Source organism: Ictidomys tridecemlineatus, chromosome 2 (genome assembly GCF_052094955.1).
Source record: "Ictidomys tridecemlineatus isolate mIctTri1 chromosome 2, mIctTri1.hap1, whole genome shotgun sequence".
Lineage (NCBI taxonomy): Eukaryota > Metazoa > Chordata > Mammalia > Rodentia > Sciuridae > Ictidomys > Ictidomys tridecemlineatus.
The window spans coordinates 189,446,925-189,470,197 of record NC_135478.1 but is presented as its reverse complement, the minus strand read 5'-3'; the positions used below and the strand labels follow the sequence as shown (position 1 = coordinate 189,470,197).

The following is a 23,273-nucleotide window of genomic DNA, read 5'->3' as shown; positions in this document are numbered from 1 at the left end:
TGCTAAACAATCGTTTAGATGCAGTATGTCAGAGGATCAGGTCTATCTCAGGTCCTTTCAAATTTATAATTCTACATTCTTATATGTGCTAGAACAGCAGAATGGATAAGTTCATTGCATTTGATTTTTATATAAGACTAGATTCAAGCCTCTGTTTTGCTCTTAACTAAACGTATGAACTTCAGTAAGTTTCTAAATTTCTCTAAACCTTTCTCCTCTTTTATAAAATTATGTCTCCACCTCATAGATTTGTTGTAAAGATTAAATGCAGTTTTCATCAAAAAAGTTTTGCCAAATCCTTGTCACATAGTAACAAAGGTGTAGTAGCAATTATCATTGTTGTGCTTATCTTTGTTGCCGCTGTCTTTTATCCATAAACAGTATTCCTTATAGAAATTGTGATAAAAGTTATTTTCAATATATGTCATTTTTACTAATTTAGTTAATATGTATTTGCTGAGCAACTATGATGTGCTAGGTACTATGCTAGGTGGTATGAATAAAATAATGAACAGGCCATTGTTTTAGGAGAGGAAATGGTGAGAAGTATATTCAGTGTTTACTAGAGAACTGATTATAGTGGCAGACCCAGTACTTGAGACAATTTAAAGAAAATTTTTTTTAAAATATTGCCAGAGGGAAGTAATAGCAATTGAAAACAGTAATAGAGCCAAATGGTTTGGCATCTCAAGGGGCTTAAACAATTAGTAAGCTAGGAACACTAGAAGTCCTCTGAAAAAATTAGATGTATTAAAAATTATACAGAAAAAAATTGGCAATACAATCTAGGATATGAGCATGTGAGGGATGGTTGAAATGGAGAAGAGAAAAACCATTGATGATAAGGAGAAGAGACTGAGAGGTTGCATCCAAGCAAGCAAAGATTTGGCTGGATGCTTCTTGCATTTTGGCTCTGTTCAGTCCACTTTACATAAAAGTTACAATGGAACTAATTGCTTGGACAGATGGCTATCTCTCTTGACCAAACAGAAATTGAGAGGTAATTATTCAAACTCTAGTCGCTCAGCATTCATTGATGGGTCAGAAATACCTGTGCTAAATGGATCCATAAAATGTTCAACTACTTCCTCCAACATGATGAATTTGAAGCATCACCACAAATCCCACTCCTCCTAAACAGCTTTCCAAGTTATGTGTAGTACTAGTCTTTGGATAAATCTTAACTTAGTAACCTCCAGACTTTTCTGCTCAGGCCACTGCAAAGGATCCCCAAAGTGACTAACAGTATACTCAATAGATTGCTCAAAACCTTATATATTTTGTGATAAGTTTGAAAAATACACTCAAAATATAGTACTCAGAAAAATATTCATCACATAGTAGGTGAACAATTGATAATAATTATTACTATTGAAAATAGCTTCCATTTTGAAACTTGCTACAATATCTGTTGATTTAGCCCAATTTATGTTTACTTTAGTGACAAATCCTGCTTCCCAATCTAAGTAATTTGTGGTGTGGGGCTGACCAACCCACAGAACAAGGGTGGACAGAGAAATTAGCTTATGGATAAATATTTGATAGAAGTTGCTTCAGTAAGAATTATCCCAGGGATTTAACTGTAACTAAGGGCAAAAAGAAGCACTTTTTCTCAGAGGTTGTCACGCCTGTCTAAACACATCTTCTAGGAACCATGTTGATTATGAGAATCAGAAAACCCTGACACAAATAGCTTATCCAATAATAATTTAAAACGTACATAATGTGAAATTCATAGGCAAACAATTCTCCAGGGGACTAGAAACAATATTTCTTTGCATGTTTTTTATTTCTTTGACTTTCCTCAACTTGTCTATCCTTTGGAAGTCACAGAGCTACAGACACTCCATAAGTCACATTGTCCTATAACATCAGAGAGAGGCAAAAGACCCTCTCTCTCTTGAGACTAATTTATATACTGAAGGAAACTTCCTAGCAGTCCTTGACTATGCCAAAAATGCAGCATAAGCCCATTATTAAAATCATTTCTGGAAAAGGTGATAGGAACACCAGGATGGCTTAAATAATCAGAAACATCTGCTTTTTTTCTGAACAAATAGATGTTGGGGGGAAAAATCTGGGTTAGCATGAAAAACAGTGTATGCATGGCTGGAATAGGCTCTAAGAGAATCTGTTCAGCAGCCAAGAATGAAGCTAGCACACAAGAAAACAGGCACGTTTATGGAGGATATTTAATATATCCACCACAACATATTATTTGTTATATAATTTAGGGACTTTTGTGATAGTATGAACCAATACATTCATTTCATGCTTATTCCTCATATGAATTAGCTGCAACCAAAAGTTCACTGGCTAATACACTACTCAAAGAATTCCTCTGAATTAAATGTCTTTATCCATATGAACTATAAAAATTCTTCCATTTTCTACCTCTATTCTACCAGCTATTCTTATACATTCTTTTTTTCTTACTTCTTCCTATTATCCTAACTCGTTTCCTTCCTGCCTTTTTATGTTTATCTCTTAAAGTTTTAACTATAGTCCACATTCCAAAAATCATCTCTTCTTAAAATATGTCTTTAGGTAATCTCAGTTTTGCATGATTTCTCATTCATTTGGGCCCCAAGACAACTTCTGACTGGCATTCAAAATACACACATGTTGTCCACTAGGGTATAAATTTAAAATACCACAGAGACCAATATTTTTAACTAGTCCCATAATGCAAAAAGAGAAAACACAGTAAAGCTAGAATAAGTGATGTGTGCAACATCTAGACTAGAACTTGGGCATCACTTCAAGATCCACACCAATTCTCTCCCTAACTCCCAGGGGTAACTCATTGTGGGACATCTCTTGTGTTTCATCCAATGTTTAGTCTCACATAGCTGAGTAGTATGCTTTGCATATTGTATGTATTTAAAAATATTTTATTAATTGAACTGCTTGGTTTAATATGCAGATCTAGAATTATCAATGATCATTGATTGTCTGGGCAATAGATATTTTTTATATAAATACAGATAGGCCAGTAGTATCTATCTTTGTAAAAGTATGTTCTGTAGATCAAAAACAAATTTCTGATAGTCATTACCACCAGTTTTCCCTGAGTAAGCCATAATATACCACCTTTACAAGACAGGTAAGACAATTTGACTAAGAATGTTTCAATATATGATTTCAGTGAAGTAAGAACCACATGCAGGGGAAAATAAAACTGTATGAAATTAATATCATTTCCTCGAATACAGAAGTTAAATAATATCCTCATGTTGTGAAATTATACAGGGAAAATTAGCATTAATAATATATTTATCTATAAAATTGGTTTTCATGCAACTATGCTATTTAAAAATCTGGAGGAAGAAAAGATAGACAAATATATCACTTCATCCTAAAAAAACTATATTTTAATTTTAATTTCATCTGAACATTGGCAGGTAATATTAGTATTAATGACTTGTTACACAAGGAGTCCTGCATGCCAGAGGAAATGAAGGAAGAAATACTTTTTATATTAGTCTTTTTAGCAATTAATGAAGAAAAGGGATGCTTTCCTGAACTGTTTCTTAAGGCCCTAAATTTAAAATATCTACCACAACATAGTCCAGCCCATTGATTTACTGATGAAGAATCTTTGTCAGTCTAAAAAATTAATTAATTAAATTAATTAATTAAATCCTTTTTTTCTTATGTTTTCTAAAAGGTCATAACCTGTAAACAGACAAACTAAGAATAATTCTTCAAAAAGTGTGGAAAAACTTTAAATACCCTCAGTGATAACATTTTTTTTCTGATAAATAAATGAATGAGACAGCAACAGCAGTTGAATAGGAGATAAGATACCATGCCTTAATGGAATATTATTCTAGGAATTTGGACTGATTTCAACACAGAAGTTTGCCACATACTTTAAAGTAGGGTGAGGCCTGTTATGTCTTTCTTTTTTTTTTAAGTTTATCTTTAAGCTCCAGTTATTGACTATGAAATAAATTTATATGTTCTTCTGTTGTGCTCTTTTTCTGTCCTGTACAAAGGTGCTGAGCCTCTAAATCTCATAGCTATTAGTCATGGTAAAATAGTCAAAACTGAATCATGACCACATGAAGATGTTAGATTACATGCTGAGCTCAAATAGAAAATATAAAGATTAAATCATAGAAAATGTTGTCATGGATTAACTATATAATTACATGCATGTATGTAGAGATCAAATACCCCAAGAGACAGACAGAGGTACAGACAGAAAGAAATACTAGAATAAACTCTATAATATTCTCAGTGACATGATATAAGCTTTGGTCTGCACCAACAAATGCTCATTACTATTTTTTCTGTTATCTCTGTTTTGAAAGTGCAAAAGAAAACACCTTTTGGTAATCAAATTAAATTTCTTTTTTTAAAATCATCAAATTATTTATTTCAGCATTTCAGTCTCATTGCCTTCATTTGGTTTGGAAACATTGTGTGTGTGTGTGTGTGTGTGTGTGTGTGTGTGTGTGTGTGTGTGTTAGCAAAGGAAAGTCTGTTCTTTCCTCTTTAAAACTTGATTCCATACCCAGTATATTCTCAAAATGTTTTCCATCTAGCAAAATATAATATGCTTAAAATAATGTGCATAATGATAAAAGTGGAGCTTCAATTTGAAGTTACAGAGAATAATTCTAGTAAATTTTAAGTTGTTTTAGTATGTTTAAATTGAGGTTATATGTATGTAAAAACTCAGAATATTTTAGGACTGAAAATGAGGTCACCCTGACACTCTGGTCCATTTGCTTCCATGAATTCTCAGGTGACAATGGAGAAAGATACTCCCTTGGAAATCAGTAGTGATAAAAATAATATTTTACATGAAGTATTTCATCCCAGAGCCCACAAATTTAACATATAGAGAGATGATTTCATATAAAAAATGTTTTGATTTTCTCTGACAGATAGATGTCCAAATGTCAATGGTCAATTTTTAACTGGCTAGAAGACATGGATACAGAATATGTGGAGACATATTATCCCACCTTCTCTGAATAATAATAATAATAATAATAATAATAATAATAGCAATAAACAATAAAACTATTCATTAAACAGTAACAATATAAAATACCTACATAGTACATGAAATGTTCCAGGCACCCTTTTAAGTGCTTTGCATACATTGGGTCATTTAATTGTCACAACAACCCACAAGGTAGGTACTATTATTATCTGAATTAAACAGATGAGGAAACTGATAGATGATCAATACCTCATCCCAAGTCACATAGTTAGTGAGTGGCAGAGGCAGGATTGGACTCCTAACACTGGCTCAATAGTTGTAACTTTAGTCAACTTTCTATTCTCATCCTCAGCTCCTTTCTAAAATAATCTTCCTACTACTGCAAAGAAGACTTAAGCTAAAGAATATCTTAAAAGTTTATATTTTTTAAAAGAAAATGCTTATCCCTCTCTCTCTCATTCTGTCTCTTTCCCTGTTATTGCTCTAGATATTTTTTATCCAATTATATTCTCTTCAATAAAATGTTAAAATATGTTTTAAACTCAAAAATCCTGTGAAGGATGATTTATATGAATGTAGTATTGCTAATCTTTGTGCAGAAACAACCAGGAGTAAACTCCACTAAATTTGAAAAAATATCTTAAGATTCCATCAATGTTATCTTCTAAGCAAGATTTTGGTAAATTTAAATCAAATGTTGAGATAATTTTGCAATAAATTACTTTCAGATAATTTTGCAATAAATCAGATCACTATTCATACATTAATTTAACAAATACTTATTAAATGATGCTCACTGTGAGGTTTCATTGTGAGAACTGGAAACACAACGGTCATGACTATAAAGTTTCTGCTCTCATGGAGCTCAAACTCTATATGAATGGCAGAACCCATGAATACCAAGGGCTGGATGACTGAATTATTCATTGACTCATAATTTTGCCCAAAACCTGTACTAGAATTTTGCAGAAAGTCATCTTAGGAGCTAGGTATGTGAATATGAATAAGACAAGCCATTTTCATCAAACAATTAATGAACTGGAGAATAAGAAAAATTAAGTGAATATTTAAAAAAGGAAGATGTGCTATGAAAACAGTATAAGGAGTGCAGTTTTATATCCCATGTGATATAAACATTGCCATAAAAACTCAGAGAATAGGCACCAAATCCAGACAGAGAATCACCAAGGAAAGCATCTTAGAGAAGAAACTTGAAATCCATTTTCAGGGTGAGTGGGATTATTCAGACAACAGGTAGAAATTGAATTAAAAAGGGGGGAAAGAAAGATAGGAGAAGGAGAACCACCATGAGAACCACTAGGGATCTCATATTGCTGAAGGGCAGAGCCCCATGGGATGCTGACTGACAACTCCATGCCAGGTGTAAGGGTCCAGTGTAGAAGATTCTCTATGTGTTCTCTGTACAAATTTAAATTGTATCCTGGAAAGACATGTGCTTATAAAATCATTCTGTTGATGTTATGTCTCTGACACTTTCAATAACCAAGTTATTACTAATTTCAATCACTATATCCTGAATCCAAGGATGCTTTTTCACTGACTTGCCTTGTGGTACCTATGATTTCTGAAGTCTTCTTTGAATTAAAGAAATCTTCCTTGGTGTCATAGGAGGACAATGCTTAGAAAAAACACCAAAGAGTGGTAACAGCTCCCACTCTGAGTTTTGTGTTTGCAACTCTTAAAACATTAACATCAATAACTCTTCAAGGTTTGGAAATGTGGGTGAGAAAGGTTGAGGGCTGAGGCCCCACAACTAATAGGTTGTGGTTCTCTACTAAAATTTCTGTGCAAAGAGACTTTCTGCTATGAGGCATGGACTTCTAGCACCAATCAAAAGATATTAGGAAATTGCAACAGCACAGGGTTCCTCCTATTAAAGATAGTAGGTCTGTGGATGGTTGTGCGGGGGAGGGGGAACTATATGTACATGATAAGCTAAAGAGATCATATACTGATTAAAATGATTAAAAAACAAATAAAACTATGATTAAATTAATATTAATGATGGCTATAATGCACTTCTGTATAAACAGTTTAAAGTACAATTGTTTAAAAAATAGAAAACTTTCTTTGCAGCCATTGTTCACATTGTCCCTAAGCAAATGAATTCCTTTCTTAGGATTTTCAACCCTTCCCAGGAAACACCTAAAGGACCAATAAAGACAAAATTCCTGTGTATGTACAAACTTATCATAAAGACAAAAGTAAGATGTGTATCTAAGGAATGAAAAACATGCTAGGAGTAATTCCACTGGCTCAGGAGGCTGAGGCAGAAGCAAGCCTGAGCAACTTAGTGAGACCCTGTCTCTAATAAAATACTTTTAAAAGGGACTGGAGATGTAGCTGAGTGGTTAAGCGCCCCTGAGTTTAATCCCCAATACCAAAAAAAAAAAAAAAAAAAAAAGTTAAGAAAATCTCTGGAGACATATATATTGCTTATCCATCTAAATTTAAAAGGCATGATTTATAAGATACATGAACATTTTCTGGGTTTTGCCTACATATGACTGGTATATTCATGTACTTGGGAAATGTTGTTTTCCTTTAAAAATCCATCTTCCACACAAGAAAATAAACTTTGTAAAAGGTAGTTGTAAGATAAATTGTATTGGTGTAGTTCTAACAAATAATGTAGAAATGATGATTGTCATCCAACACATATTTTAATGATCTCTGCAGAGTGAATAGACAACCTGATTCTACATTGTATTTTTGGAAAGTTCTTTATGTGTCCACTATCAAAAAAGTTTCAAGTAAAAACATGTGGAGAGATTTACATTACATTTTGAATTTTACAGTGTCCTAATATGTGGTTGTTTCATATATCATTAAACCACCTACCACATCTTTATTTTCTCTTTTTCAGATTGATATAAAATTTGTCTAAAAAAACTTCCTTTATAATTTGGATTCAAATAATGGAATTTCTGAGAACTGCTCTTTTGTGCTTGGAGGCCATAGACTTAATAGCTGAAAAGTATCATCCTGAAATCAGCAGTAATCACCAGGAATTTAGATTGGGATATTAATCCTGGGAGATCATAGGAACATGGCTCCATCTAACAAATCAAAGGGGGACAAAGAAAAAGAAAAAAGAGCTCAGTTATTGTAGTTTATCTACATTGAGATACTAAAGTGCTTTTTCAAGTTCTAGTTGTGTCCTATTTCCATTCATCCTTAAGAGGTTATTTTTGAAGATTCATTTAAAAGCAAGTCACAATAAACATAAACTCCATAAAACCTTATGAATGTTCTATCCTCAGCCCCACTAAATTCCTATTATTTAGCAAGTGGTGGACAATTATGTTTAAAAATAGACATTAATATACTGAAAAAAAAGTAAAACTAAATCCAGATGCAATTTCATGAAATAGTAAGTACAATAGGATTTTTAATTTTATTCTAGTGAATATTTTTAAAGCACAAATTTACTGTTATTTAAATAAATTGCACCTGTTTTATATTAGTGGTTACTTAAGATAATATAACTTTTGACAATATTTCAACTGAAGTTACTCAGGAAATCTATAAAATTAACAGTTAAATATTATAAACATATGTTACTCTTAGGACCTATTTTGACTCTTGTTAGTATCTAATTGAAATATTTAAAATGAATCATTGCAATTAACTATGCACAATAACTAATATATATATAATGCATGATTACAGATTAATTAGAGCATTACTTATGTTAAGTTAATTTGCATTTGGAATGTTTACTATAAACATGTTGATTGCAATTCCTTTAAGTGTTTTTCTCAAAACACTGGTGACACAGTTTTCACAACCAGCCATTAGACATACATGCCATTCCTCACTGCCATCTTCTTTCCCAAGAGCTAGTGACTTGGTGAGTGGGTTTCCTGGGAGGCCAGCATCACTGTCCGGACTCCTAAGTCCATGTTGTGGCAGAAGCACACAGCTTGGCCCTGGAGGGTGTGACTGTTTGAGAGTTTGGTGGACGATTTGGTGGTCAAGGGTCATGAAGGGTTTTACTTGCTGTTTTGGGGATCGCTGTAGTTGAGGTCTTGCAGGACTTTCCAGGTGTGCTTGGACCTACAGAATCAAAACCAAACAAATACCATGTGGTGCATCATCTGGTAAATCAGAATCCTCCTTCCAGTAGTGGAATTCTAACAATAAATACTACAACATCTAGTTTCTCTCAGATCCATGATCTATGATTCTGTTACATACAATTTGAATGGATTATGGTTTTTAAGAACCATAAGTTTTTAAGCTATACTAAAATACCTTCAATGTTCACCAGTCTTTTAATAGAAATGACTATAACAATTAGGAACAAATATAAAAGCAACAATTATGTTTGAAGAGCTAAAAGAAGAAGGCCTAAAATGATTCAAGAAAACTCTATCTGATCCACTATTATACATGATTTATATATAATATACATTCCTGGTCTTCCTTTAATTACACATAAATATTCTATGGAATATAATAAAACATTTTAATTAAGAAAATTTAAAAATTATTTATCAGGTAAGAGAAACTATAAATTCAAGTACCAAGTATCAAACGTGATACTCGGTGGATGGTAAAAATCTAGGTGAATTTTGCTACTTTTTGCCTCTAAAGTTTGCACACTAAGCCTAGTTTTATTTTGTACAATTATTATTTTTAACCTTTCTGTATTCTAACCCATAGTAACAATGAATTGGCAGAGTCATTCTTATGAATTGACATATAAACAGATTCAGGAAAAAAAATCTAACCATTGTAATGCACTAATCATCAAATGCTATGTATTTATGAAATCCCTTCTACAGAACATACCAGTAAAATTCTGGGCATCTTCAGTCTAGTTGTCATAATTAATGTACCATCAGTAGTAAAAGGACAATTTTAAGCATCTCAAGCTTTCCCTTTAAAAGCCTATGAATGCAGCCTTGCTTAACAGTTGCCTTTATATTTACTATGTAGTGATATGGCTTCTAATATATTTTCCTCAAGTGGCCTATATATAAACCTATTTAATATTTCCCTCATGTTAAACAATAGTAAAGATTGCTGTACAGTGCTTATTTTTTTCTTTTTATTTCAGTTATACAAACTACTTCTTAAATCCCTTAACATGCATTAGCCCAGATAAATAGCCTTTACAAAGTATTTTGCATTTAAATTAGCTGGTTTGGGGTACAATATTGTCGTAGTTACTTTAGTTTAATTCTGTTATGCTGACATTTTTAGCATTATTTTAATTGTACTACCATAAAATAATTTTTCAGTCATATAAAAAAGATTAAGATTGGTAATAAAGATTACACATATTACTAATTATATTGCTATGAGCTTTAAAGTTGTAAAATAACATTTCATTAAAATGCCAATGGTAATTTTTTAAGGGTAGCTATTTAGATTATCCTACAGTTTTAAGTTAATCCATCTTAATCTGTATACATTTACAAAATATACATTATAGATAGCATTTTCAGTTTTATGAATCTGAATGATCTTTACATTATGTAACTGAATGCTCAAGAACATTGTATACTGACAAATGGGAAATATCTTTAATTTGTAAGAAAAGCATGTTTAATCAAAATTTACAGCATTCATTAGCTAATTCATTTTTCGCTCTTGAATCATTGACTCTAAAAGCATTTGTTGGAGTGCATACTCTCCTGTACTATGAGGGAGTACAAGAAAAATTGTGAGATGATATCAGGGTTTAAGGAGTTTACAATCTATTAGGCAGTGTTAATATAAATTATAGAAACAACAAAAATAAACAATATACACTATGTACTGTGTTTAGCAATTTACATGTATTATTTTATTTAATCTTTTTTTATAAAATTAGGAGATAGGGCTTATTAGTATACCCATTGAGACTTAGAAAGGTTAAATGATGTGTCCACTATTATTACTCACCTGGTGGGGTAGAACTGCAATACATAACTTGCCTTCCTAAGCCCTACAATGACTAAAATAATTGAAGTACAAAGGAAGTGTCCAGTAGTGTATGCAATGGGATGAAAATGACAAAAAAAAATAGTGCTTTTCTAAAAACATATTAGAAGAGAAAATGATAATAAATGATAAGCTAGGTGTTGGAAAAAGAGATGGTACTGCCTAGGTAGCAAAGGAATAGAAATCTCAAGATGAAATAAGACAAGGAGTTGGAAGATAATCACAAATCTTACTCATGAAAAAGAAGTCACACAGGTACTTCCCTTTTTAAAGCAAGACTACCATCTCCTTTTCAGACCATTCAGTACAGACATAGGATACAATACAAATGGGACCAAATCTAATTCTAACTACTTTATTAGCTACATATATAGAATTACAAAGGCCTAGCAGGCAAAAGTAAGGGCAGTCTGAGATCCTATTTATGCATTATTTATTTATTTATTTATTTATTTATTTATTATACTGTGGATTGAACTCAGAGGTACTCAACCTCTGAGCCACATCCCCAGCCCTTTTTGTATTTTATTTAGAGGCAGGGTCTCACCGAGTTACTTAGCCTTGCTTTTGCTGAGGCTGGCTTTGAACTCCTGAGCCACTGGGATTACAGGCATGTGTCACTGTACCTGGCTTCTATGCAACATTTGAAAACTGAGCAGAAGATTCTAAAAGCTTCATGGAACACATAAGATTCAATGAAATGTGATTACACTACTCCCCAGAAAATCTTTGACCTTTGCTATCACAGACTTATATAAGAACAATGGCACAACTCAGTGTGAAACACTAGGTAAACCATGTACATCCCATTTTAAAACACTTTTAAATTGCATGGGATCTAAAGATATAAAAAGACCTATTGCATTTCTTTTACTGACTATCCCCATATTTCATTGAATAAAGTAAATTAAATTATAGTTTGATAACAATCATTTATTCACTTAATCAAGAAACCTCTTTTGAGTGTCAAAAACATCTGGGCACGTACAGCACACTGAAAGAAGAGGGAGAAGCACTTGCTCTCACATGGCTAATGGTAAAGTCACAGTCGGGACAGGGATCAAGGAAACACACTCTCCAAGGGCAAGAATTATATTTATTTTAATGAGTGCTGTAGTGCCATGTTTTCTGTACATAATCCAGAAAATGATACACAGCAGAAATTTAAAAATTATGTTCTTGTATGAATGAAGTTCATAAGTGAAATACCGAGTAATTAGAATGCAGTGTGAAGGTACTATGGTGATCATAGAGAGCTTTGGGAATCCAAACTTTTTGGAACCCCAAAATCATATTCAGAATATCAAAGTCTTCACCTAGAAGGCTAGTGCTGCTGCAGGTTGAGGTTGTGATTTGTCTCATGGGACTGCCAAATAGATTAATATCATTGAAATAAAAGGTATATACACAATGGAATATTATTCGGCATTAAAAGAGAATAAAAGTGTGGCATTTGCCGTAAATGGATGAAGTTGAAGGAGATTATGCTAAGTGAAGTAAGCCAATTCCCAAAAACTAAAGGCTAAATGTTTTCTCTGATTAGTGGATGTTGATCTATGGGTAGGAGGATGGGAAGAATGGAGGAACTTTGGATTGGGCAAAGGGGAAGGTGAGGAGGGGTTATGAGGATAGGAAAGATGGTAGAATGGGATGCACATCATTACCCTGGGTACATGTATGATTGCACAAATGGTGCATCTCTATGCAGTGTACAACCTGAGACTTGAAACTTTTCACTCTATTTGTGTACAATGAATTAAAATGCATTCTACTGTCATATACAACTAAGTAGAACAAACAAAAAATTTCAGAAAAAGAAAACCATAAAAAAATCAAATATCCAGACAACAATTAGTCCATTAATTTGCTGCAAACTAAAACTATATGTAATGCTTCCACTTTCTTGACCCCTTACCATCACATTACTAAAAGTCTCTTAATAACTGTTTTCTTTTTTTTTCCTTTTTACCCAGAACATCCTATCTGCCTATTAAGAAAAATATTACAAGGCATACTAGAAGGCAAATAATACTGTTTGAATACACAGAGAAAGCATCCAACCCAGACTCAGATATAGCATGAAAATTGGAATTATCAATCTGGAAATTTTAAAAACTATGGTTAGTATGGTACTAATGGATAGAGTGGAACACATTCAAGAACACATGGGCAATGTACATAGAGCATTGGAAATTCCAATAAAGAATTTAAAAGAAATGCTAGAGATCAAAAATTGTAGCATAAAAAAGAATGACTTTTATAGGTTTATCAGTAGATGGAATACAATTAAATAAAAAATCATAACCTGAGGATTCTAAACTAAAACTTGAAAATCAAAATTCAGGGGTTGGGGATTTAGCTCAGTGGTAGAGTACTTGCCTGGCACATGCAAAGTCTTGAGTTTGGTCCTCAACAGGAAGGAAGGAAGGAAGGAAGGAAGGAAGGAAGGAAGGAAGGAAGGAAGGAAGGAAGGAAGGAAAGAAGGAAGACTAAAATACAAAAAGAAATAAAATCTTCAAAAAATGAGAATATTGAAGAATTGTGGGATAATACAAAAGGCATAACTCACACATAATAAAAATACCAAAGGATTAAAATAAGAGAAATGAACAGAGATAAATTTGAAACAGTAATGACTGAGAATTTCTCCAAATTAATGTCAGAAACAAAAGTACAGATCCAGAAAATTCAGCGAATCCCAAGGATAAACATAAGAGAAAATAAAAATTAAAGGAAAAAGAGGAAAGGAAGAAGCAAGTAAGTTATGATTGCATGTATTAGATTCAAAGTACCAAAAAAATCAAAGACAAAGAGAAAAGTCCAGAAAAAAGTGAGGGGCAGGGAAGGGAAATGATTCACTTATAGATAAAATTTACATCTGACTACTCTTCAGAAACCATGCTAGCAAAAAGAGAGTAGGGTAAAATATTTAACATGTTGAGACATACAAATCTAAAATTCTTTTTTTGTGTGAAATTTCCCTCCAAAAATAAAAAAAAATAAGGATTTTCTTAAGCAAACAAAAATTGAGGGAATTTATTGCTAATAGATCTGCCTAACTAGAAGTGTTAACAGAAGTTACTTAGCAAGGATACAAATGATATAGGTCAAAAACTCAGTTGTACATAAAGAAAAGACCATCAGAAAAGGAACAAGTGAAGAATAAATAAAATCTTTAGTTTTCTTATTTTAATTGATTTAACACACAACATTTTCAAAATAATTATAGCAGTAATATGTTATGTATTTTCATACATATACCTATATCATATATATGTAATGCTTATGTATATATCAATATATATGCATATGCTTATGTATTCTTATAAATAAGGGAACAAAAGCAATGATACAAGAATTAGGAGGAAAATACTAGTGTTATTTTGTTATTATAAAGTATTTGCATTACTCATGAATTGCTTTATTTGAAAGCAGACTTTTATTATTTATAAATGTATATTGTAAACTCTAGGGCAACTACTGAAAAAAATATAGTGCTATAGTCCCAGCTACTTGGCTGAGGTGGGAGGATTGAAACCAGCTTGAGCAACACATACTTAAAAAAGTAAATAAATAGAAGAAAGGAAGGATCAAAAGAAAATAAATGAAGGGACATTATTACAGAGTTTATAGGCACTAAAAGGATAATAAATTACTACAGTGAAAAACTATGCCCACTGGTTTGATAATCTACATAAAATGACCTATTCCTTGAAAGACGTAACTTGATAACATTCAAAAAAGAGGAAACAATCTATTAGGCCTATATATTAAGCAAATTTAATTAATCACCAATACATTTCCCAAACAGAAATTTGTAAACCCAGATGCACTCACAGGTGAATTTTACCAAACTTTTAAGAAAAATACAATACTTATTCTCTGTAATAATTTTTTTTGAAATTAGAAACAGAGGGAATACTTCATTCTGTGAGACCAGCATTATCTTAATGTCAAAAATAGGCAAAGATACTACAAGAGAAGAAACTCAGACCAATATATATCACAAATACAAATACAACAATCATCAGTGAAATACATAAAAATAATTATACGTCATGACCATCTTGGATTTATCCAAGGTATGCAAGCTTGGTTTAACTTTTGAAACTGAATTAATATAATCAACATGCTAAAGAAGAAAAATCACACAATCATTTCAATAAAAGAAGAAAAAGCATTTATTGAAAGTTGCATCATACTCATTGGTGAAAAGCTAGAAGCTTTCCACTAAAGTGAGGAACAAGGCAAGAAAGTTCTCTATCACCATTTCTTTTCAACACTGTAATTGAAGTAATTACTAAAGCAGTAATACAAGAAAAGTAAATAAAACACCATAGATGGGAAGGAGGAAACAGAACTCTCTTGTTCGCAGATAATATGATCATTGATGTGAAAATCCAAAAGAATTAACAAGAAAAGAGAAAACTCTTGGATCTAATTAGTAAGTATAGAATGGTTGTAGAATATGAGGTTAATATTCAAAAGTCAATTGCTTTCCTACATATTAGCAATGAACACATGAATTTTGAAATTAAAAATACAAAGCCATTTATACTAGCACCCCAAGAAGTGAAATACTAAGGTATAAATCTAACAAAATATATACAAGATGAGGAAAACTATAAAACTCTGATGAAAGAAATCAAAGAATAGCTGGATAAATATTCTTTAATAAATAGGAAGACTCATCTTTGTCAAGATGTCAGTTCTTCCCAATTTTATCAGTGGATTCAATATTAATCTGATTAAAATCTCAGCAAAGTTATTTTGTGAATATAAACACATTGATTCTGAAGTTTATACAGAAATGTAAAAGACTCTAAATAACAACATGGTATTAAAGTAGATTAAAGTTAAAAGGATGACACTACCTGACATTAAAACTTACTATGAAACTACAGTAATCATGAAAATGTGGTACTAGCAATAGAGAAAAATTGGTGAAAGGAATAGAATAGAGACTCTGTCATAGAGACTCACAAATGTAGTAAACTGTCTTTGACAAAGGAGCAAAGTCAGTACAATGGAGCAAACATGTTGTGGAACAAGTGGACATCCACATACAAAAATAAGTTAATCTAGGCACATACTGTTATGTTTGGGTTTAAGTGTCCTCTAAAGTCTTATGTGTTGAAGACATTATTATTCCCAGGGCAATAGTATTCAGAGACGGGATTCGGGAAAGCTGATTGGATCACGAGAGCTTTGATCCCATGAATGGATTTATCCATTTACAAATGCTTAGCTTAATGGGTCTTAGGAAACAGATTTCTATTATAAAAGTGAGCTCTCTCTTTGTTTTCTGGCCACCACAGGTGAACAGATGTCCTCTGTCATACACTTCTGCAATAACTTACTTCCTCACCACAGCCCCAAAAGCAATTGAGCTAAGTGACCATAGACTGAAACCTGTGAAACTGGGAGCCAAAGTAAAGCTGTCATTCTTTAAGTTGATTTCTCTTGGGTCTTTTGTCACAGCAATGGAAAATTAACTACATATCCTAATCACATCATAAAAATTAACTTAAAATGAATCACAAATCTACATGTAAAACTAAAAAGTATAAAATTCCTTTATTTAGGATAACATAGTAGAAAACATAAATGACCTTTGGTATGGTGTAAACTTTTTTAAAAACAATGAAAAGTTTATTAAACTAGACTACATTAAAATTAAAATATTCTGCTTAACAAAAGTTTCTGTCAAAAAGAATGAAAAGAGGGTTGGGCTCATAGGGTTGTGGCTCAGAGGTAGAGCGCTTGCCTAGCATGTGTGAGGCACTGGGTTCGATCCTCAGCACCACATAAAAATAAAATAAAGGTATTATATCTACCTATAACTAAAATAAATAAATAAATAAACATTTTTTAAAAGAATGAAACAACAAGACACAGACTAGAAGAAAATATGCATGTGATAAAGAACTATGATTCAAAATGTTTAAAGAATTCTCAAAACTCAACAATAAAAATGTCAACCACATAAAAATGAACCAAAGACCTTACCAGACATTGCAACAAAGAAGATGCACAAATGATAAATAAGCATGTGGAAAAAAATGTTCTACATCTTATGTCATCATGTAAATGCAAATTAAAACAACAATAATATACCATAGCACACCTATTAGAATGGCCAAATCTGGACTACTAATATCATCAAATACTGGCAAGAATATGGAGCAAGAGGAATTCTCATTCATTGCTTGTCAAAATGCAAAATTGGTACAGGTATTTTGGAAGACAGTTTTGCAATTTTTAATATAACTAACCATACTTTTACTATACAATCAACCAATTGCAACTTTGTTATCTATACGAATGAATTGAAAACATGTCCACTCAAAATCCCACACTTTGATATTTATATATCAGCTTTATTCAAAATCTTGGAAGCAATCATGATATTCTTCCTAGCATGTGGATAAATAAGCTATAAAACATTCAAACAATGGAACTGGATTATGCACCACAAGAATTGAGTTGTGAAGCCACAAAAAGATGTGGAGGAAACTGAAGTTCATGTTTCTAAATGAAAGAAGTCAATCTTTAAAAGTGCTTCCTAAGGTGTGAACTATATAACTCTCTGGGAAAGGCAAAACTATAAAGATCAGTGTTTGCCATAGGTTAAAATGTGGGAAGGATTGGATTTTCAAAGCAATTAAATTTATGTGTATGATACTATAATGGTGAATAACATAATTATATCTTTTTCAAAACAATGGAATATACAGTACCAAAAGCACACCCTTAACTATTGACTTCAGGTGAGGGCAAAGCATCAGTGCAGGTTCACCACTTCTAACCAATGTACCACTCAGGTGGGGATATCAACAGTGCGGAAGGTTGTGCAAGTACAGGGTAGGAAATATATGAGAAATCTCAGTACCTGCAACAATCTTGCTTTGAACTTCTCTAAAAAATGAAGTCTTTGGTAAAAATTTAACAGAGGGTTAGATGTATTAAAAGAACTGGGGACAATGAGGTTAATGAATAAATAAAAGTATTTAAGAAAGATTAGAATCACATAAATTCATTGCAAGAACAATGAGCAAAAAAGAGTTGATCAAGAAGGGAAAAAAGCCATCTCTGAATTACAGGAAGTACAATATTTAGAAAAATATAATCACAAATATAAAATGTATGTATCTATGAGTTTCATCTGTTTCCTTTTTCTATTTGTTTTTAGATTAGAATAAGTTCAGGAATTCTGTCCACTAAGAGAATTACTGGAAATCCATGAAAAAATAGCACAGGACATAGAAGAAGTCAGGTATCGTTCTCTGATAATAGCAGTTGAAACAACAGTGACATATTATTTTAGGAGATATCTCTCTCTCTCTCTCTCTCTCTCTCTCTCTCTTGATATATATATATATATATATCCAGAGTTTGGATTAGTCTTGGGAGGGTTCAAGTTTATAAATAACCAAAGATTTAGTTATAAATTAATTAAGATCAACTAAATATCATTAACTGATCTGCTTGCACTTGGATTTAACATTGCCTAGTAGGTGGAAGAGATGTGAAGTAACAGGTCAGCCAAGCAGTGCTGTTGGAAGATTCTCTTCCCCATGTGAAAATATGCTTATTTTCACATAGTAGTTTTCGAATTACTCTTCTAATTGAATGCATTCATTCCTCCAATTTACTTTGCAATGTTCTTTAACTTAGTCTTCTGACAGTTCTTATATGAATTTTAGATCCTACCAAATGGATATCAAACTGCATTGTACAAGGAAGTTTTAGAAACAAATGAGCACTAAGGTCAGAAAACTTTGAAAAGCTCCACAAACCCCATGAGTTTTATTCTATTACACTATCTACTGGTATTATAACTCCTTAAATATTGCTAGATATCATATAATATTATTTTAAGTATAATTCATATTTAGGTAGGTTTACATTTATCTTAGTTTCTTTAAAAATATTACCTCTTTATAGAGAAAGAATAAGATAATGGTCAAAGTTTCTTTCAGGATTCACTCAGCAAACATTTAATGACAGTTTGCTTTTTGGTAAATTCAGTCCCAAGGGAGTCATTCATCTCCAGAAGCCAGGCTGTAACTCATGTGTCATGTTCACCTGGAGACCACTTATCTAAACAGGGCAAAGAACTGTGAGGAGATGAATCAGTTTCTGCATATTGGCCTTAGAAATACAGAACTAAAAAGTGATGACAAATACCATACAAGCAATTATCTCATTAAAAATACATTTTATCAGCATTATTTTGACAAGCCAATTCAATTTGTCAAATTAGTGAACATCTAATTATTAAGGTGGGAACAAGAATAAAAATATCTTCAGCCAGAAATAGATTTATTTTAAATATATTACCTGGTAATAATAATTAAAAATTCATAGACCATCACCAAATAAATACAAATGCATGTATGCATACATATTATAAAAAAAGCAAGACACACAGTTCTGACACTACAATATGACAGCCCTTATTTAATTTTGTTCATTTTATAATAAGATTGAATTTAATAAATGAAGTAAAAAGTTTGGACTTCACAAGTGAATAATAGGTAACTATTAATTATGTTCCTGGTATCAGAGGTATATAAGGGGAAATCTATTTTGGGGGGTTTATGAATGTACTGCCTCCTAGGTACCATCTCATAAAAGCCACATGACATTTGTTAATGTTCTGCAGTAAAGATTAATAACTCATTTCTTCAAATCTTACTTTCCTCACAGCAGTCTGTGGATATGATATACCCATAAATCTCATTTTGACTAAACCTAAAATTATACAGTCGAGCTTGTCTGATTGAGATATAACTGCTGAACTAAAGTAGGACTCAGTTCATCAAAAGTTTTACTTAGTTTTCTGAATAACTGTCAGCATATTTCAGTTGAGTATTATATAATCCAAAGCTATTTAATGGATAATAATATAAAATGTGATTGTAACATATTCCTTCAGTCTCAATCATTTGAATTTGGATAATTTCACTGGTGTGTCATTGAGAAGAGATCCATACTTAAAAAACTTAAAAAGATGTGAATATTATTAAGCAGAGTTTTACTAATTTAATAGTGTTCTAGCAGCAAAATTCTTGCACTCAACAAGTGCTTGTATTTAGACTCTGAAGTCTAACTTCTCTTATTATTCCGTCTAACTCCATTTATATGTATGTTTATTTGTCTTGTTTGTTCTGGTTCCTTGATAAAGTTACCACTTCATACCATTAAAAGAAATAGAACAAATGTCAGAAATAACTGTCTGTCTTAGTATGATCCATTTTTTAAGAGTATGTATACTTGAATTTTTTTTGAGCTGTAAACATGAATCAAGAATCACATCAGAGACTTACTACTCTCTGGGGGTTTCAAAATAATACAATAATCATGCACTCACTATGTCAACTGGTCACATCCAATAACCAAAACAAGTTAATATGAAACATGCAGAAAACTTAAGCTATGAGACTTTAAAATATATTTGATATTGTGTTTTCAAATTTAGCATTTAATGATTCTGTAAATAGTTTTGAATGCCTACTACACATCAGGTTTTATAATACTGTAATGGGTTTTGGGGATATAATGATAACAAATCAGACATAACACATTCTTCCAAGAGTTCACAGTCTATTAGGAGAGATCAATATTTAAACATATAATTATAATACAATGTGACAAGTCCTATGAAAGTAAAAGGTGTCATAAAATCAAGCATAGAGACCTAGATAAAATGTGAACAAGTCATTTGAGTGAAAGACAGTTTCTGCTGCTAATTGCACTGACTCGTTCATTTAGCAAATGCAAGAATGCCTAGTACAATAGGATCCACAAAGTCAAATATGGTCCCTAACCTCATGTAGCTTATAGCAGGTCAAAGACACATATTTTAATCCAACAGTCACACAAATGACTATATGTTTTCAAGTGTTATAAGTGATGGGAAGAAGAAACACATATGACTGTGAGTATGTAGGAAAAGGATATTATCGAGGCAAAGGCAAATTACTTCTGAGGGGAAGGACTGAGGGCTGGATCTGAATCTAGTGACAAGTAGGAAGTAACTAGAGGAAGAATACAGGAAAAAGTATTCCAAAAAAAGGAGCATCATGTGCAAGACATGGGGTGGGGGTAAATGAGGTAGAAAAAATGCACTGAGAAGACATAATGGGGATAGAACAGACAGATTATGGCAGGGCCAGAGGCTGCAGAGGCCAGTAGCACCAGCTCATGCAATTCTTTAGATTCCAAAATGTATTTTATTTTCTTTATCACATATTTCAAATATCTTAGAAACTCATAAATGCATTTTAAAAAACCTAAATGTTCTAAAATAGATCTAAACCAATAAATGGGAACAATTTTATGATAAAAATTCATACCTTAATATGTTTGCTATCTCTCATATCATTTTGTTAACAAATGCACTATATTTATCATTTTTATTTCATCCGAATGAATGGATTTGGGATGACACCAATATAGCATCAAATCCCCAGTGGATGGTATAATAAAAGTTTAGAAAGATGAATTCTCAAAGGGTAAATGAGTAATTAGAGAAAGAAGAAAGTGTTCTTTAAACCCTGGTGGTCAGGTAGACACAAGTAAAAGATTAAAAAGATGTTGAGAAATGAATTAAGAAATCATACCAGGGTTCTTAGCTTATGTGACTGGATGTGTAATAATGTTCTTCATTGAGAAGATGGGGGTTGGGTATGACAGGCAATTGTAAATTCGGTTCTGAATTCATTACATTTTTGAGGACTTAAAGGTGTCAAGAAAGAATATGAAGTAAGTAGTAGTTCTATGTGTCTGAAACTCAGAAGTAAGTTCTAGGATTAATTATGTCCAGGATAGAATTTACGTCCTACATAAACTTAGATGACAATAGATGAGATGATCACAGAAGGACAAAGATGAGAGGCCTAGAACTGAACATGGTAGACTCCCAACTTCTAAATGCACATATGAAACTCTTTTTTGATAATAAACCCTTTTTCCTCAGTTCCACTGGGGTGTGTGTGTGTGTGTGTGTGTGTGCACATGCATGCATATTTGTAAAAAATGCTTATTTGAAATTTTTGTGGTTACATTGTCAGCTAAGGCTTTCTTAATTAGACAACTATATTAGTTTGTTCCATTCCCAAAATTCTGGTCTCACTTCTTTGACATAATAAGTACCTTATTTTCTTAGTACAACTGTCTTAGGACATTCATATTAACAGTTCTCAAGCTTGCAATTTCAAAATGCAAAAAAAAAATTTAAAATTAGAGGGACTATACAACTGTAATGTACCAATAAAAAAATATGGAAAAAATCAGAGGGTTTTTTTTTTCTTTTAGATTCACACAATCTTATTAATTAACAAAATCATACCTGAAATGAAATTAGGCTGCTAATATGTTCTTCCTTATCACACTTAGAGAAAATATTAATATGATTTACTGCAGATGTATTAATGTGTTTAATTATAGAATGCTGTCTTCAGCCCCTAGAGGGTGTCAAATTATAAATAATATATGGACTATATTATTACCTTTGTAGATCTGAAACATTAAGATTTCTGAAACACATTAAGCCGTAGGCTTTTGAATAATATATTTGTATCTTTTTGTTGTTCATTGAGTGAACAACATGTGAAAAACTGTGTTACATGTTTTATATATATTAACTTATTTAATTTCATTATATCATAAAATTCACAATATCAATATAACAAAAATTTCACAATAAGTTTTATGATTAAAATTTAAATAAGTGTGAACTTGGTGGGCTGAGGCAGGAGGCTTGCTTGAGCTCAGAAGTCCAAGGCCAACCTGGACAACCTAAGACCCTGTCTCTTTATATATATATAAAGATTGGAAATGTCAGTGCAATATTTAATTTCCCATTATTTCTAGAAATTATAATGTATCAGATTGTAAAATACAAATTGAGCATATGCTGTCTTGAAGAAAAAAACAAGATAAAGAAATATCCTTTTCAACCAAATAAACCAACACAATGAATAAAAAATCTATTCTTCATTTAATAGGAATGCATTGTCCAATATAACAACAGTTTATTTGGAGGCATTAAACATGTTTGTCTTTAGGATTTACAAAGCTAAACTATAATAATTTATATGATTTTTAGTAATTTAAGTTCCCCTAAAATTCAATAGTTTACCATAGTGTAGAAATATGCAGGTTTGTTTACTTAAATTATATTAAGTAATGTGTCTTCATTTTAAAAAAAATAATTTATCTTATTGCATTAGAGGTTAAATATTAATATTTATTTTAAAAGACTTAATATTTATTAAGAAAACAAAATACAATTTGCTTCAGAAATCAACAACTGTGTTTAGATGAGGCTTCATACTTGACAGTCACTTTC

At 31.9% G+C, this 23,273-nt stretch overlaps 1 protein-coding gene across 2 annotated transcripts in view; it reads right to left on the bottom strand.

Annotated features, from left to right (window-relative positions):
• Positions 1 to 23,273, bottom strand: part of Tfec (transcription factor EC) — a 96,272-nt gene that overhangs the window by 24,980 nt on the left and 48,019 nt on the right. For both annotated transcript variants that reach the window (XM_078040331.1, XM_040291584.2), the window contains exon 2: positions 8,789 to 9,040. In XM_078040331.1, coding sequence (XP_077896457.1) covers positions 8,789 to 9,040 — 252 coding nt within the window. The remainder of the gene's footprint in view (positions 1 to 8,788; positions 9,041 to 23,273) is intronic.